At 37.8% G+C, this 17,568-nt stretch overlaps 1 protein-coding gene across 7 annotated transcripts in view; it reads right to left on the bottom strand.

Annotated features, from left to right (window-relative positions):
- The window catches only part of ctnnd2a (catenin (cadherin-associated protein), delta 2a), a 258,555-nt gene that overhangs the window by 144,896 nt on the left and 96,091 nt on the right, over window positions 1–17,568 (bottom strand). For all 7 annotated transcript variants that reach the window (XR_003294714.2, XR_003294713.2, XM_026291760.2 and 4 more), the window contains exons 4-6: window positions 4,731–4,765; window positions 3,950–4,054; window positions 57–229 (exon numbers count right to left, since the gene is read on the bottom strand). Coding sequence is in view for 5 of the 7 variants with exons in the window: in XM_026291760.2 (XP_026147545.1) it covers window positions 57–229; window positions 3,950–4,054; window positions 4,731–4,765 (313 nt within the window). In the remaining 2 variants the exon portion in view is untranslated. The remainder of the gene's footprint in view (window positions 1–56; window positions 230–3,949; window positions 4,055–4,730; window positions 4,766–17,568) is intronic.

Raw genomic sequence — 17,568 nt, 5'->3', positions numbered from 1 at the left:
TAATCATAATCAACACCAGAATGCTCATTATATCTATGTACAGAATAATGTCCTACCTGGTTGTAGCTGTGCACAGCTCCTCCAACCTGTCCGCTGCGCTGAGGAGTTGCTGCGGAGATGCTGTCGCTAAGGGCGAGGGTCTGGTTGCTATGGTAGCTTGCAGAGTACTGAAGTGAAGCCTCTGGGGTGGAGTTGAGCTGCAAGGAACTCTGGGAAAGAAGAGCCGGTCCTACCAATAGAGACAGAAGTGGTTGGGTGGGAGGTGCAGTTTGAATTTAGTTTTTTTTTTTTTTTTTAGTGTGTGTGGGAGTGTGTGGGAGTGTGTGTGTGTGTGTGTGTGTGTGCGTGTGTGTGTGTACAGATAGAGAGAGTGAGAGTATAAGAAAAGAGAGATTAAGAGTGAGAAGGAGAGGAGGCGTGAAGGGGAGAGATTGAGAGGTGAAGAGTGAAATGGGGAAGAGAGAGAGCAGCAATTTAGAGCAGATAGTGCAGCAGTGCAGCACTTTGTGAGTTGGAGTTGGCATACATAATTTATTAGCAATGGGAAAGAGAAACAGAGGAACAGAGAGAATGGGAGAAGGAGGAGGAGCAGGGAGATGAAGAGAATGGGAGGCGGATGGCTGAAAAGACGAAAGTTGTAATAGATGGAACACCTACTGAATTGAAAGGTTACCTCCCCACACATGTTAATTTTCACCATGAACGTGTCAGCTTAAACAAATCTTCACTTGACCCCTTATGTAAAGTATCAGGAAGTTCTAGTTTGGAGTGAATCATTAAACATTGTTCAATTTCGACTGCAGTTTAATAAGCATTGCAGGATATTGGAATATGCCTTCATACACCCCAACAGCAGAATACGTCTCGGTCCCCCTTCTTTAACAATGCAAACAGCATTAAAATGTTGATGTAGAGGACTACACACACACACACACACACACACACACACACACAGACACAGCATCTCCAACACCAAACACAATTTAGGACTAGCATCGCTGATACTACCTGACACAATTGCTATTATGACATCAAATGATTCCCATGTTGAGAATATGAAACATATATTGATTGAAGAACATCATAGAAGGGTGTAAGGTGGATCATCTTCTAATGTATGCAGTGAACTGCAGGGAACTATTACAAACCACACAGTAGTCTGAGCTACTTATGAATGGCTATAGAAGTTATCTGGATGTCTTATTTAGATTTTAATGGCTTAATATCATAAATATGTCTTTTTAAAGTCCAGAATAAGGTAGAGCTCATGAGTACGTTGTTTTTTCACCCAAAATAACCAATGCCCCTTATTATTCTCCCATGATAATTAGCCTACATTGCTCTCTCTTTCTACTGAATTCCTTTCTCTCTTCATTTCTGTGTGCCATGAACCAAGATCAGCTCCTCTGCCTCTCACCTTCACAAAAAATGCAATTTTTCCTCATCTCAGTTTTTCCCTTGCTTTTTATGAATTATTAAACGGCAATTTGTGTTATGCAGACTGAGTGGGAGCTCCCAAACTCATCATCACTCAGCCTTGGTGTTTGTTTTTTACAGTGTGTGTTCTGTGTCACAAAACCTGTTGCAAAATCTTTGTTTTAGTGTTGACACAGTACATGTTCTGTAAAGGCCATTTGAGTTGGACAGTCAGATAATGGGAAAGTCATTGGGTTGGCAGAAATTGTTAAAAATACATTTAATAGTTCATGTGCTTGTGTGTGTGTAGAGGTATGTGTGTACAGGTAGGTGATCTATGTGAGTGAACTGTTTGTGTATAAATACATGTGGGGTTTAGATGAAAAACACTGTTTCTAGTGGGGCTTTAAGTCCTTTCATGTCTCTATTGAGTCTCAAAGAGTCTCTGTTCTCACATGGAAGATATGAATTTTTCAGAAGCTCTGTCAAATTATGAACAACATATTTTTACTCTGAAATGCTTACACGCTGTGCGATCAAACAGGACAGACGGACAGCACAAAGGGCATGTGCTGCACACTAGATTTCCAGCACTAAATCAAACCTCTTCCTCCAATAGGACAACTGTTTACTCTCACAATAAATCAAAATCTAAATCAAGAACTTTGATTAACAAGATCTCAACACACGTCAGAGACCCATCACTGACTGGGACTGTGTTTTACTATACAGTAGGATCAAATGGCAACACTTCAAAGGAGTGGGACAAAATGTATTCCCAAAATAGCCCAGTATCACAGACAGAGAGAAAACAGACACGGGAAACAACATTCTGTGTCAACTTTATCTTAAACATGAAACTCTCAAACGGCACAACAGGAACAATTACTACAAAATCTGAAATTTAAGAAAGCTGTTATCACCAATTGGACAACAAACCCAGTAAAGGACCCAAAATTATATACTCTGTGTGTGATGTGGACGCACACACGCATGCATGCAAGCATACGTGCAGGCACAAACACAAACACACACACACACACACACACACACACATGCATACTGGTCTGTGAATAAAAAATACTTTCTTCCAACATAAGGACTTTTCATTTTGATATGTGCAGCCAACATCTAATTAATCTCGTCACTGTTCGTGTAGCATGCCACCACATAATCTAATTAGTTTGCATTTATGACTGTCAGACTGTTAAAATATGTATACATATATACTTTTTAGTCTCATTTAGTCTCATTTAACTCTGGAGCCTCAGCGTTCGTTTTCGTTTCGTTTAAAAAAAAAACAGAAAAACAACATTTCAAATCATTTGTTTATTGACTTTGGTTTGTTTGATTTATTTGGTTTCAGGTGTTGGGTGGCGTTGTTTTGGTGTTGGTTTTGGTTTTTCTTTGTCTCACATCTCAGTCCCTGTCTTGTATAGATTTCTTGCTATTATTTTGTTAATTTCTCCCCAAAAGGTAAGAAGTCTTCTTGACAAATCACCAAGAGGGAAGAAGGAGCCATATTGCTGGTTAAATTTGGCTTGTCTAATAATTGAGATTAATTTGTAATTGAGCTCATTGATCTAAAATTAAAAAAAACAAAAAAACAGCTACGTAGAGGCCCACAATGAAAATGCCATCTATTACAGGGGACTCATGCAGGTACTTGTTACAAGAATCAAATGATCTGACATGTATCCTGAGTGTTGCTTAAATACGCAGCCTGTTTATTAAAGCATGCCAGCAACAGCAATTATTATTATAATTATTCCTAACCACATTTTTAAGTTTAAGTCTAGATTTTGTGCTATACTGTATATGCAGACTATATATGCAAGTATGCATATTATACTATGTGTCTATGTGTATATGCATGTGCAAACATTATGCACAGTGGGTGCTCCTCATTAATTATGCCATTCTAGTATTGCCAGAAATTGCATATAGTATAGCTAACGGTATAGTGTGTGAGTATACTCCTCACATTGCAATGCACTGAGCAATTCATATAGTTCTTAAAATGCCATCCATTACAGCAATATCAACTATCAGAAAGGTCAGTGCACAATAAGTGAAATGGGAATGCAGTGTTCCAAAACCAATGACCTGCAAAGAAAATGCCAAGCACATTTAGTGAGACCTCATACACAAGCCTTCTTTCAATCATTGTTTGAATTTATTTTTCAGAAAGGCCTACGGAATAAAAAAGCTGCCCAAAACGTAACAATTGTTTGTACAAACTTGAAGTGCCCAGGTCAGCTTGTATGTTATTTGTCTGCACAGCCACAGTGAGATTTTCATCTGCTCACAGGAGAAAGCTAGTTTAATCAACTAGCTACATCATGCATCTTTAACTTTTTTCATGTGCCTTATCCGTCTCCATATATAGTATGTAATCGACAAAGAAAGTTTGTTTTGTTTGAATCAATATTTCAAATGAATTGAAATGTAAAAATTAATTTGTGGCAGTAGGCTGTATTCCTGTTGCCCTACCAAAACATTCATTAAGTGTATTATGCGTATGTATACTTACGTTCTCCACTGTCAAGTATTCCTGATTCCTGGAGGGAGCGGATACAAGAGTCCACTAACTCCAAACCTGTGGTCAGCTCATCCTCAATATCCTTTTGTCCATCCGCTGTAGAGGATAAAAGACAATGGGAGACAGTGAGAGAGTGAAAGAAAACATATTACACAGTAAGATGAATGAGATCTCTATAAGATGCTATAACCTGAAGTCACTAATCTCATAGTCCGTAAAACCCCACACATGATGACTTGGTTATGAGCTGTTGGTTGTTTTGATTATATGCTGGAAAAGAACCTTATAAGTCTGCATTGGGAGCTACCTATCCAGAAATGAAGTTGCTCAAAAGGTGTAGTCCCTTTAGTGTCAAGTCTATAAATGGACATTTGTGAATTTGAGTGTATGTAAACAAACATACTTGTGATTCTGTGTATACTTGTGATTCTTACAGATGCAGATTAACAATGACCACCAACAGCATCCCTGGTGGAGCACCACTGAAAAACTGATCAGGCTTTGGTGTGAGTGTATCTGTATCTCCATGTCTCTGCAATCATCTTTTAATCTATCAGGTACATGTGTGGGTGCTTCTGCCCATAAACTACTGGACCACAGATGTAAATTTCAAAAGTTCCTTGACATACAATTTTCCTAGCATGTCAATCAGACACAAAACAGAACAAGCAGAAATGTTTGAATAGCCAGTTATTGCAACAATACCTTTACATGCATGGCTAAGCAGTATATGCTCCCGCATGCTTGCACAAACATCCATGGTGAACTTTACCTGGAGTATTCCAGCGAAACTGATCATCAGCCGAACTAAAAAAAGAAAGATAAAATACATTAGAATTGACTACAGATTGTAGCTTCAAAATAGTTAAATAAAAAACAAAACAAACAACAAAAAAAACCAAAACAAAATGGACAAAATTTCTTTTATAATCCACTTACTTTACATAATAATCAAAATTATGAAATAATAATAGGAAGGTCCTTAAACTGGTAGAAATAGTGCATAAAAGAATTTATGTGTTCATTTATGTATTCATCATGTGACTTCATGCAAGTGTGATAGTACGTGTGTACATCTAGGTGCTCTAGGTGTGTGTACTGTTTGTGTTTGAATATATGTATGAGTGACATGAAAAACACAATTTTTATTGGGACTTTAAGTTCTTGCATTTCTCTATTGAGTTTCAAAGAGTCTCTGTTTTCACATGGAAAATATGAATTTTTCAGCAGCTCAGTCAAATTATGAACAACATGTTTTACTCGGTGTGAAATGCTTACACACAGCTCAAACAGACTGACACACACACACCAAACAAAGCAAAACCTCCAACATCTAGTCATTCGAAAATGTCTAAATTCTGAATCTTAATGTTTTTAAAATAGTTACTCAGCTGAACACAACTAACATTGCTCTAAATACATTTTGTGATATATTTTAGTCTTAAATTTATAGTGTCGCGGTTGATAATGATGCCGTTGACACACAACACCTGGACACAAATTCATACACATGGACGCACACAAAAAACGCTTCTTGTCCACTCTTGTGATTACTCTCAGTAGATCATGATTGATGAGGGCTTGAACAAAGAGAAACAGTCAGCAACGTAGAACAAAACTGACGGGCAAAATGAGAAATTTAGAGACGAGTCCTGGGTCAACTGCTGTGTGATCACCACACATGGACTCTTTGTCCGATTTCATCTCACTGGCAGTCTGGACTAGTTGGCTTGTGTCTCTCTCTGTCCCATTGAACTGTTTAGTATTCCACATAACCAACTTTCTAATTAAACGTCTGTCTGTGTGTGGGCATATGTGTCTTGGGTATCATTGTACAATTTGTGTCTGAACTGCTTGTGTGCGTTCATGTGTGCGCAAGTTTGTTGAGGAATACAAGAATGACTGAATATATTTACACACGTTTATTAAGTCCATTTGTCTGCTTGGCTGAGACTGTAATGGAGTTCCAGAGATGGGATTGAGATTGATTTGGCTGGTGTGGTTAATACTTTGCCATAGAGCGATTGCAGTTATGTGGCAATATTGTGGCTCTAATCTGCATCGGCATTTACTGTACTCATCACAAATAAAATACAAAGAAGAAGATAAATGGAAATGGGTTTTATGTTGGTTTATTGTGTTACTGGATGCTATTTCATATTTTTTCTAAATGCATTTCTGATATCGGTCAGTCTGTTAGGCATTTTGATTAACTGCCGTCCTTGTAGCACCTCAGAGTCTATAATCCTGACAGGATGGCTCTTTCTGAAGCATAATGACCAGTGGTCAGAGTTGGTGTGGACTGAACACATTGTCAAAAGAGCACATTTGTTATAGAATATTAGTTAGACTGCAGACATTGCCACAACACAGACCTGTTCCAAACCTGCACCATAAACATATACATTTTAAGCGAAATATAATTTTTCATTGAATGTTTCACAGCGCTAACCACTGCACCGCTGTTGTCACTGTAAATTGATTAACTCTGTTGCCTTATAGCAACCCTGGGCAAATGCAGAATAAACAGTTTATTTAATGAATGGATGAATGTTTCACCAATACATTTTACCAATAGTAAAATAGATTGACAGACATTAAAATGACGGTACACAGGAACTCCAGCATAACTGGGAGCATTGGCCTTGGATGTTTTCTTTCTGTCTGCTAAATGTTGCAGTAGCAAAATCTTATAACTTTTATCACCAAAAGCAGGTGTAGTTTTAGAAGTAAGAAAAGAAAGACTGTAGATTTCTATTCCATAACATGTGGGAATATATATTAATATTCAGCATATAGTCATCAAGGAAAGAGTCTATAGTTATGTGTGATTTTTTTTGACTACATCTACATAATTTTTAAATACATCTGCATACGTTTTATTTATCTTGCCCTAAGGATGCAGCTTGTCTTGTGTTTCTTTTTAGTAGTAATTACTATATAACCACTAATCATTATGATGCACTAGTGCAGCACTAAAGAGAGAATGAGCATTAATGCAGGAAAAAGTCAGATCAGCTACAAATAACCCAAGCAGGAATTTAATCACCGAATGATCAAATCGCTGTAATGTGGGAGAAAAGGTTCGAAGTCAATGGCTGAATAAATCACTTCAATTAATTACAAACTATTTTACTTTTCTAAAATACTGTGACTATTTTAAAGACTAGTGACTTTTACATGCACTATTAGTTCATTTAACTGGCTACTAACTATAGCTAAACTTTGTAACTGGTTTAGGACTGTGCAATCAAAATTAAATGCGTAGTAATCAGTCATTGTCAGGATTCAAGTGGTGGGGGTTATTGGTTTAGATCCAAGAGGATGAGAGAAGAGAGACTTTATTGTGAATTTTATTGAGCTTAAGAAACAAAAGCATGAGGACAACCTAACATAAGCTAGACAAGAAAAAAACATACAAAGCCATGGTGCTGAGTTCAAACCCAGAGGTCAATTAGTAAAATATTTAAACACAGTCCATGAACACAGAAACAGAAGTAGCAACTTTAGTTGTGGATGATCTGAGCAGAATTCAAGGCAACAAAAAAGACAAACAGAAATAATGAAAGTGGAAAAGGAACAATGGCTATGAATAGTAACAACCAACAATGAAGAATAATCAATGGTAATTACCAATGACAAACGGAAATCATTGTGAACAGCCAGTGAGCTAAGAGAAAACGTGTGAACATGTGAGGTGAGTAAAGCAGTGAAACTGGAACAAGCACAGAACAGGGAGTGGACCAAAATAAAAGTCTAACCACCAGCAGTCTGTGATGGATCTTGACAATTGTAGAGTTTGCATAATAAAACTAATAGATCAGTGGCCAAATGTTTGTAATCAAGAGACAACATACAAATCAACAATGTTTTAACTTAATTATGCTCCAGCTGGGACAGACTGATGTAAAGGTCAGCTGAAATAAAATTGGAGACCAGAAAATTAAGATGGGGAACCTAGCTCCTCATTACTTCTCTGCTGAATATTGTAAGAGAGAGGCTGAAAAAAGTGCAAATAAATACTGAGAGGGCTGACCAATTCATTCCTGCTGTGGGATTGCAGGTTTCCAGTAATGGTCCTTCTATCTATTTTTCTTGTGGTTTGATTCTAGTTTTTGATTTTGTCTTTTATTGAATCAGACCATTTTACACTAGAATTACAAAAAATTGAAAAACATTGCATTCATATGCCATGCTCCAGACAAATGCAATAGGGTAAGAGTAATAAACAATGTGTCACTGTGTTAAAGTGTAGATGGAGAGAGCAAGTGAGATAGGAAAGAGAGAGAAAGAAAAACTTAGCATGAGACGCTGCTGATTGACACCACAGAGATTTAATAAGCACAACATTATTCCACTACATTGCACAATCTCGCCTGCAATGCTACAACACTACACCCCGTGTGGCGGTGCCACTCCTGAACAGTCAGCCTGTATCAAAGAGACATTTTAAATTCACAACTCCATTCTCATCTGCCACGGAGCTTAAAATAGAGCGTCCTCTACTGTTTTTAATCTAATTCCACATACACACATGCTCTAGTTTGCTTTGTTTAACATACATGTATTGCCTAAAGAAAAACATGGTTTGCTCCTACAATAACAATTTGTATGTGTAGGTGTATTTGCATGTGTATGTCTCATCACAATGATGAAGTATAACAAAAATATTCCAAAACAAGACTAATACCAGTAAGGAGAAGTTTCTGTTGGCCTTGTGGGGACAAACATGTTTTGACAGTAAAAATGTGTTCATACAACGAGCTTGTGCATGCAATTTATACTGCTCTTCTACTTGATAGTTTAATGGACCAATTTTGCTAAAATCAGTTATAAAGGTTTTAAACTTTTATCATACAGATAAAAATGTTGAGAATTAGTTTATGGTAAATGTATGAAGCCATATAGATAAGAATCCTGGCAGCCACTTCCTTCATGAGTCATTAGTCCTCAACGTGGGGTACACTGAAATAGTTACACCCCATCTCACAATGCACTCTTAAAATCCACAGGTTGTCTGCTTTCTGAGATTGTAACAGATTTTTCACATATACAAGCTTCCACAGTTTCCACTGGCACAACACAAAATTATATACACATAAGCACGCACTCTACATGTAAGGCATTCGGCTGCAAATTACACACCAAGTAAATTGAAATAGCCCTGTGGATGCTTGTACATTACTTGCACATATACACTCACTGATGTATGTGCACACACTTTTACATACATACACACCAACATAGATAAACACAGAAACACATCAGGTGCTGAAAGTGTTTTATATCTTTGATAATTACTGTCCTGTTGAGTTGGACAGAGGAATAAATAAATGTCCTAGGCCATTTCATTATTGTCAGCATTAAAACAGAAGCCTAATAGACCATAATGCCCATAATGTCTGATATTTACTATTGCCTCAGCAAGAAGTGGCCCTAACTAAACGCATACACTAATTCTCTTTACAGGTTTAAATACATATTTCATTATGAGTGTGTGTGTGTGTGTGCGTGTGTGTGAATGAAAAAAATGTCCCTTTTAACAGAAAGTGACAATGGCTCTGTGATGGTATGTTGAATTTAGTACCACACTAACCCTGTGAAGATAGATTGAAAAGAATAAAGTTAAATTCACCTAAATGAGACAGGCCTCTTTATGTATCACAACTTTCAGTTTGAAAATTTTAAACTTCAGATTGGACCCAGAGACACACTGGTGACAGATTTGGTGACTTCTTTGAGTATACCTGAAATAAGCAGAATGGATAAATGGCTTTGGATATAGGAGCATGAACCCCGGTTCTTTAGCCGAGTGGTGCTGCACCTAACTTCGTCCGGCATATGTAAATGTCAGTTGCCCAAGTGACTGTTTATCAAGGCTGAAATAAACCTCAACGACTGAAAACCATTCAAGCCATATAAGGGGCAGGCTGACATTACAAAGAAGCTAAGTCTATTTAATTAGCCTTTTTCATTACACTATAAACCTGCTAATTAGTGGAATGAGAGTCATTAAATACCTTTCCCTCTTAAATATATACAGAAGATAACCAGAAAGACTGCATCAGGCTTGTAAGAACATTTTCTTTCATTGCCAAACTTTGGATGCGTTGTGAAGACCAGAACCAAAAACTAGTAAACCGTCCCCTTTGGTAAATTAGGAATTAAGTTTATACATGTCCCCTAGATGTCCCCCTGCATGTAAATAAATCATTAAAACCAAAAAAAACTGGGTTGTCTTACACAAAACATGATACCAGTGTCCATATGACTTAACTTGTAGAACTGTGTAACAGTAGAGCACTTTTCCTTGAGTGTTCAATAAATGCTGGGTATTAAATTTCAAACCTGATTTAGAGAACAAGTTTCTGGTATTAGGTTTTTCTTTATCTTTATTTGCATACTGTATGCACTAGGTAGCCTAAATACAGCTAATAAACTCGCATTTTACGACTGACAGTAAAACGGAAATTCTGGGAGACAACTCGGAGCATTTAGATGCAGACACATTTAAAACTGCACACGAGTTGAACAGTTATCCAGAGATATATGGAAAATGATATTTTATAAAAATCACTTCAAATAGCGTACTCAATGTAATTATTTCAGAATGCAAAATATTACTCTAGATCATTTCAGTACTGACAAACTGAGGACAGTTTATATATACTATATATATATAGTATATGCATATGCATTGCATATATTTTTCTATAGACACAAAGTTTATTTATATTACTTTAACATATGAAGGTCATAAAAGGCATTTATAGCAAAAAAACAAACAAAGGAAAATAGCTAAATAAATACAATTCGATAAAGCTTACCAATAAACCTCATTAATGAATACATTTCTTCTCTATATGAACTTTAAGATATATTTATTCTTTATATGTAAAAGCACTGATAAGCATTGATTATCTATAATAATTTATCATCCAGTTTGCATTTACTTAGCAGTTTCCCAGTTGTTTATAAATGACCTGACCAAAAATCTTGAAACCAACATTCAGACCAGGTGTCCCAAATCAGTTCTGTAGGAAATGCAGATTTAACCAGTTGGTCCAGTTGGCAATGCCTACAGTATGAACATCAACAACACTGACTAAGATAGTGTCAACCAGAGTCCTGTATACATGATTCTCTGGAAGGGGACAAAAAGTCAGCAAATGGCAAAATTTGGCTCCTCACTATTAGGCATGTATCTGTTTTGAGATCCAATCTTTTTTGTAGATCTGTCTATCTGCCCACTAGTGGTTGTCATAACAACGGTGTCATCATCAGCAGCATGACAGTGTGACACTATAACAGTAATTTGTCAATCAAGACAGAGGAGTGGGCATTTATGCTTAGCACAGGATGCAGGGTGGGGAGTGTGTCTACGGGTGTGTGTGAGGTAGAGACTTTAAATTGCCTTTGTGTCGACAGTGGGCAAAAAACCAATGTGAGTGAAAAAAAATTAAATCAACACAAACCTGCATCACATACCAACTCAGACAAACATAAAATATGTTACTGAAAAGCAAAATGTGTTTTTGTTTATCTGGATTCGTGTATGGCTTGTCTACTTACACTCCATGTGTTTGTGTGTGTTTGTGTGTGTCTGTGCATGTATATACCCAAGTGCAAGCTTTCTGATATTCTATTCATGAAGCTGTCTATTGTGCTCACAACAAGGCCTAGGACAAACTTTTGTGAATATGACAGCTGAATGACAGTTCAACAGTGTGGCTGGAAGAGAATTGTCTAGTCAAAGTATTCACTGAAATAACTTCTAATGCCTGACTACTGACAGCTGCAACAAAAAAAAAAAAAAAAAAAAAAAAAAATCTTACAAAAAAGTGAAAACAAAGAAAACAATGCACTGCGACAAAGACAACTCCAGTAGAGATATTTCAATTCTCTGCAGTTTCTCCTCTCTCATTCATCATTATTGAAGTCCTACGCACTCACATGAAATGTTTAGCCTACAAGCATGCATACCTTGAGTACACTTATGTGTGTGACAGTAGTTTGTTTTTATGTGGAAACATATACACAAACATTTTCCCATATACGTTACCTTGCACTGTGGAACAAACTTTTCATGTTTACCAGAATTTGAATTTTCTGTTTGTGCACTCATGCATGGTTTTCTACAGTTGCAAAGTGATGTAAAGCAATACGAGCATTTTAAGAAAACCATCAGCAGCATTAATTGAAAGACATGCACTGTTGGTTCCGTTAAGGCCTCCTTGACTGAATTATAATCACTTGTGATAAGGTAGTCCTAATATTAGCATATCAATAGAAATTTACATATGAATAGCAATACCACAGGCTGCTGTACACCAGAAAATTAAAGTCAAAAGGACAGTTGATGTATCGATATAAGTCACTCCAATAACCAGAGACAGAAAATTATTAGGCAAACAGTATTGGATTAACAGAGATTACAGAGGCCATAAGTGAAGACTTTGCTGAAACAGCAATCATAAATTGTCAACAATGTTGTTGGCTCGCAGAAAGTTTGGTCTCACCCAGTGAGAGTCACTGATGATTGATTCCACATGTCATTGGCACTAACTGCGGTGTGGACAGGGTGCAATCAATCATCAGAAGGTTTTTAAAATCAGATGTGAAATGTGCTCTCTGACATGAATCAGCAGCTGATGCTGGATTCGTTTCTTATCATATACTGCAATATTTAACCTTAACCTTCTTTGCGAGCAACATCTCATGTTGTACAAACAAGACTTTGCCAGTTTATTAAGTGGGTTCAGTGAAATGAATGAATGAACTACTGTACCTCTTTTAGCATAATAAAATCAGTTAAAATCAGACTTCTGTAACATGCTTGTGTAAATAGTCATGCCTCTGCATGGTTAGTTATAAATGTTGTCACATACATCTTGTGTGTGTACTTAACTACAATACTCAGTGCCTGTGCTATTTTAATAGGCAGCTGTGTAATAGGAGGAAAACAGTCAAATATATTGTATATATATAATATATACAGAACAAATTAAGGAGGTTTTTGTTGACACTTGCAAAGTCAGACATTGTTTGAAGAAAACATTTACCTCAAAATTTCTACTGAACTGCAGCTTAACATTCGTGACCAGTACATGAAAATTATGTTAATGATGCAGTGTTTGCTAGTACTGTGCTGTTAACTGCAGTATAGAAGGAAATATGGCCTCTTCACATGTGACTGATTAGATGTAATCCACTAATTAGGTTTAATCACAGACAGTAGACAAACTGTTTAAAAGCATGTACTGAGTATTTTTCTATAAGTTGTTATGTTTAGTAAACAGTTGGTCTACAGTGTAACAATAACACGACCTACCACAGGGCTAAGAACGGGCTGTCTGATATTCAGCCCACCCCATTATAACATATTCATTGATAACTAAGCTTATACATAGTTTGTTTTGTAACCTCTAGCTTGTGTAGTTGCACCAGACATCTGACACATGTAGCATTTGATAACTTATGAAGTTATTAGTACACTAATATGAGGTGAAGATAGGGTCACATTTAGTAACACTGAAAACTAGGATTTCAATGTTTGAAAATACAAACCTGAGGGAAAATACTTGTCAACCTTTGTGTGGGACCATTATACTTAGGTGTAACATTTGGTCAATTCTCGGTGAGCTGTGGTTGAGATGTGCAGATCTGTTGCTTTATAATTATACTCAGATTTCTTCACAGAACTATAAGCAAATCACGTTCAAGACTGGTCCATGTCATGTGGTCGTAGAAGTGTTGTATATGCTGATTCATGGCTTAGTGACCACTGTCTGAATGGTCAGATCAGAAGCCCTGGTTCACCCTACAACACCAACATCTACAAGTAACAGTCTCAGACATGTGTGCTGGAATTTGTTAAGGGTCAATAACTGTGCAGGTGTCTCCTCTGTCAACGGAGGACCAAATTCTTGAACCTGTACTCCACAGCTTGTTAGGGTCTGCCCTGGCATCACACCTCCTACTCAGTCTATTACTAGATCTTCCTAAAAAAAAAAAACAAATTGCAAATCAGCTATACTGCAGCTATTCATGTACCTTCTATATTACAGTCACATTGACGGGTTGTAGACAGGTTGGTTAGTCTGTGATAAATGACGTGATTCTTCCTGTAATCGAGTGTTTGTGTGACCACAGTCAGAAGTCACAATGTGAGTGTGTGTATGACATCCCTCTACAGCCTTTCCACCCACCTGACTGACACAAAAACTGTGATAGCCCCTTCTCTAACACCAGAGCTGTGTCTTGCATTAAGTGTAGTTATGCAGATATCCAGACTGAAACCTGTGTCAAGTCTATGTTCAGCTACCAAATAAGGTAAACTAGCAGGATGATTTAGTGAGAAGCAGCTAAGGTATATTCAAGTTGGAGCTCTGTAGTAGAGACAAGCAAATCATGTTGGCCACTACTTGGTCAGCAGATATTTTTGGACTTTGTTTTGCTGTCTCTGGAAAACTACTCCAATTGTGCTTCACATACATTACAAAAACAAGAGACGGGTAGTTCCTTTTCACACTGCAACAACCACAGAGGTAAGGGATCGATAGAAAAACTAGAAATGAGACTGTGAATGAGTGTCTTTGCAATTCATGTGGCTTTAAGATGGAAACAGTCTAAAGAATATTCTGATGGTTACACATTATATACTGCTTGAGAGTAGAACATCAGAATTTTGACTGTTGTTGGAAGCCAATTATAATGCAATCATGATTTTCAATGTTATGCCTGTACTCATCTTTCTGTTCCAGCCATTTGGTTATTAGCTAAATAGATTGCAGAATCCTATTAATACATTTGTGCTTTCCATTAATAAGTTGAATTACATCAGCTTTCTGAATAAGCGATCACACTACTGACTGTGGGCGGTTTTCCCAGTCATGAAGTTTGCCCTTCCTGTGCCACGAACTGAAACATGAATTAGGCAGTGCCTACGTTCTCTACTCCCTGATCCACATGAAACCTCATCATGACTAAACTAAACTAAACTAAACCTAAAACTAAATCATGACTAAAGACCATATGGTAGGAATATATAAACCTATGTTTGTCATATAGGATGAAAATCCCTACTGATATATAGTACCCCAATTTTAGTATTGATTCAACATATCTGAACTTTAACAGTTAATGAAGATTTTAAGATCTGGAGCTTAAAAAATATATTTTATTTAAAAATTATGTTAGTAAAGTCTGAAGCTGAAATGAATAAGCAATTGAATTGGAATAATGGATGTTCCTTCCATTCTCAATGATTTTTCCTTTGTAAAATTTCCTTCTGATATGTCAGTCTATTCATTCTGTTTAATTAATAAACATTAGTAACTGCTTTAATAGATCCAGTCTTTACATGTGGTACAACAGGTGCATTTTTCACAATTTAAAAACACTTGACACTAACACAAAATATCAAAATCAACTATTTCTGTTTTTAATAATTAAATTACCTTGATCAAACAGCATATTTCTTTGTGGCCTCGTGGAAGCACTTAAATGCAATTTTTGCACAGTTGTTGTTGGCAACATCCAAATACAGCACCTAATTTGGAAATGTACAAAAACGAAAGTACTACAAGTAAAATTAAAGCTACAATTAGCAGCCTGATAACCTAAGAAATTGCATGAGGCTTTAAAATAAATTCACCCTCCCCCTCCCTGCATTGCTATGATCTTGTACTATCTGCTACGGTCCAACACTGTCCTACAACAATTCATGTATTTGTTATTGTCAAATAACAGAGATAAGAACCTGCGAAACTTATCCAGCATGAAAACTTGAAATTGTCCGACTGGTTAGTGGGGCAAGCCTCGCTCAACACTGCTGCTCTGCAAGTCTGTCGTCTTAGGAGGCTTGGGCAGCCCTTCTTCACATTAAGGTACATTTTTCAACTTATTTCTGAAAAATATAGTCAAAGTGAGATATTGCAGCTGTAAGTAAAATTAAAAATGATGAATGTACACCTAGTGCTTTTATCATTGTGCTTGTGTCCCATACATTCCATCTCTCAATGTCAGCCTCCAAATTGGTGGTCATCACCCCGGCACTCCCAAGGATGTGTTCGCAGCGAAGCTAGCAGGCGGGTCCCACTGGGGCACCTGGCTAGCAGCCAACCATGAGGCCTGCCTCCTGACTGTGCTGAGGAGGTAAGCAAGACAGCAGGAGCCATGTGGGCTCTCTGTGCCCCCATTGCAACCCGTATCACCCCTTGGCAGACCGTGGCCCCCACAGACGTCTGTCTGCACTGCTCTCTACTTGCACAATCAGTGAGGAGGGACCTGCTGGCTGCAACAGCCTGTTTGGTCCCCATTTTCAGGTGCTACAAACTATGAAGGAGCTGCAGTTGTCCACCCTCCCCGTATGGGGTGGAGGGAGCACTGGCATTGGCCAAGACCGAGGCACCCCCTCTAACCAAGCTGCCACCCCAGCCCTCGTCCTCAACCACCAGCTTTGGCCCCTTGCCCCTCTGAGCAGCCCTCTTCCACCTCCCAGTCACAGGCTCCCTGTACCGAGAGACTGGCTGGCTCATGGTCTGCCTCTGCTCCTTAGCCTCCTCTGTGTGCAGTGAGGAACATTCTGTTGCTGCTGCTAATAATGATACCCATAATATCACGGCCAAATCAGAAACAAGCTGTTCTGACTGCCAGTTTCTGACAGAGGCAGTCTACAGAAACACCATGGGTGGTCAGCTGTGACACTTTCACGATTGCTAGGAACAGGAAATACCCAAATACATGTGGAAAAAAAGTGTAAAAAACTGTTTTGCATCTTAATGTTTTGCATCATCTCCTTAATAACAATCATGATTTTTTGCTTAACCTAAGTAGTTTTCGTGTGTAAACCTAAAGAATCCATAGTGGTCCCAAACTTGTACCCATGTGTTTGTGATTGTTTCCATTATGATGAAGGTCCATTACACTTTGTGGAATAGCATATGATTTCTACCATGACCTTAAAGGTCTGATAGGCGTGTTGCTGAAAGGGTCCCATGAGTTATATTCTATGTTAGGGACAAATTATGCATATTGTTGTTTAGGTTCAAGGACTTGCTCTGAAGGAAGTACAGTGTATCCCATTCTGTAAAATGTATCCATTTATGCAAATAGCCATACTATAATCAGCAAGAAAAAATGTCCCACAGTCCGTTTCTTGTTTGCTAAATTTAATCTCCTGTAGTCCATCGGGCACTGTGAAACCAATACACACGCATTGATAGGAGACCCACGCACTCACACACTCAGCTCAGTGTACACTCAGTGTGATTTCATTGGTGGATCAAACATTTGGCGGGTAACTGTCTAAATCACCCATCCCACAGAAGATAATCTAACCAATGATTATAATGGGAGTCATCTAGTCAGTCTAAACATCTTCTGCGCCAATAAAGGGATATATCTGCATTTGTGTGTGTGTGTGTGAGAGAGTGTGTGTACGTTATTTGCCAAACACTGTCCATCTCTTTGAGGCCCCAACACTCTGTCTGCACACACAAACACTTGTAATCTTACACCACGTAGGAACTGTTGCTGTTTGACTGTGTAATCAGCATAATGGCTCAACATGAGCATTACAATCTCAATATTCATGATTTAGTGGAGAC

The sequence above is a fragment of the Mastacembelus armatus genome, chromosome 20, assembly GCF_900324485.2.
Source record: "Mastacembelus armatus chromosome 20, fMasArm1.2, whole genome shotgun sequence".
Lineage (NCBI taxonomy): Eukaryota > Metazoa > Chordata > Actinopteri > Synbranchiformes > Mastacembelidae > Mastacembelus > Mastacembelus armatus.
The sequence above is the reverse complement of the archived record's forward strand: the minus strand, read 5'-3'. Positions and strand labels throughout refer to the sequence as shown.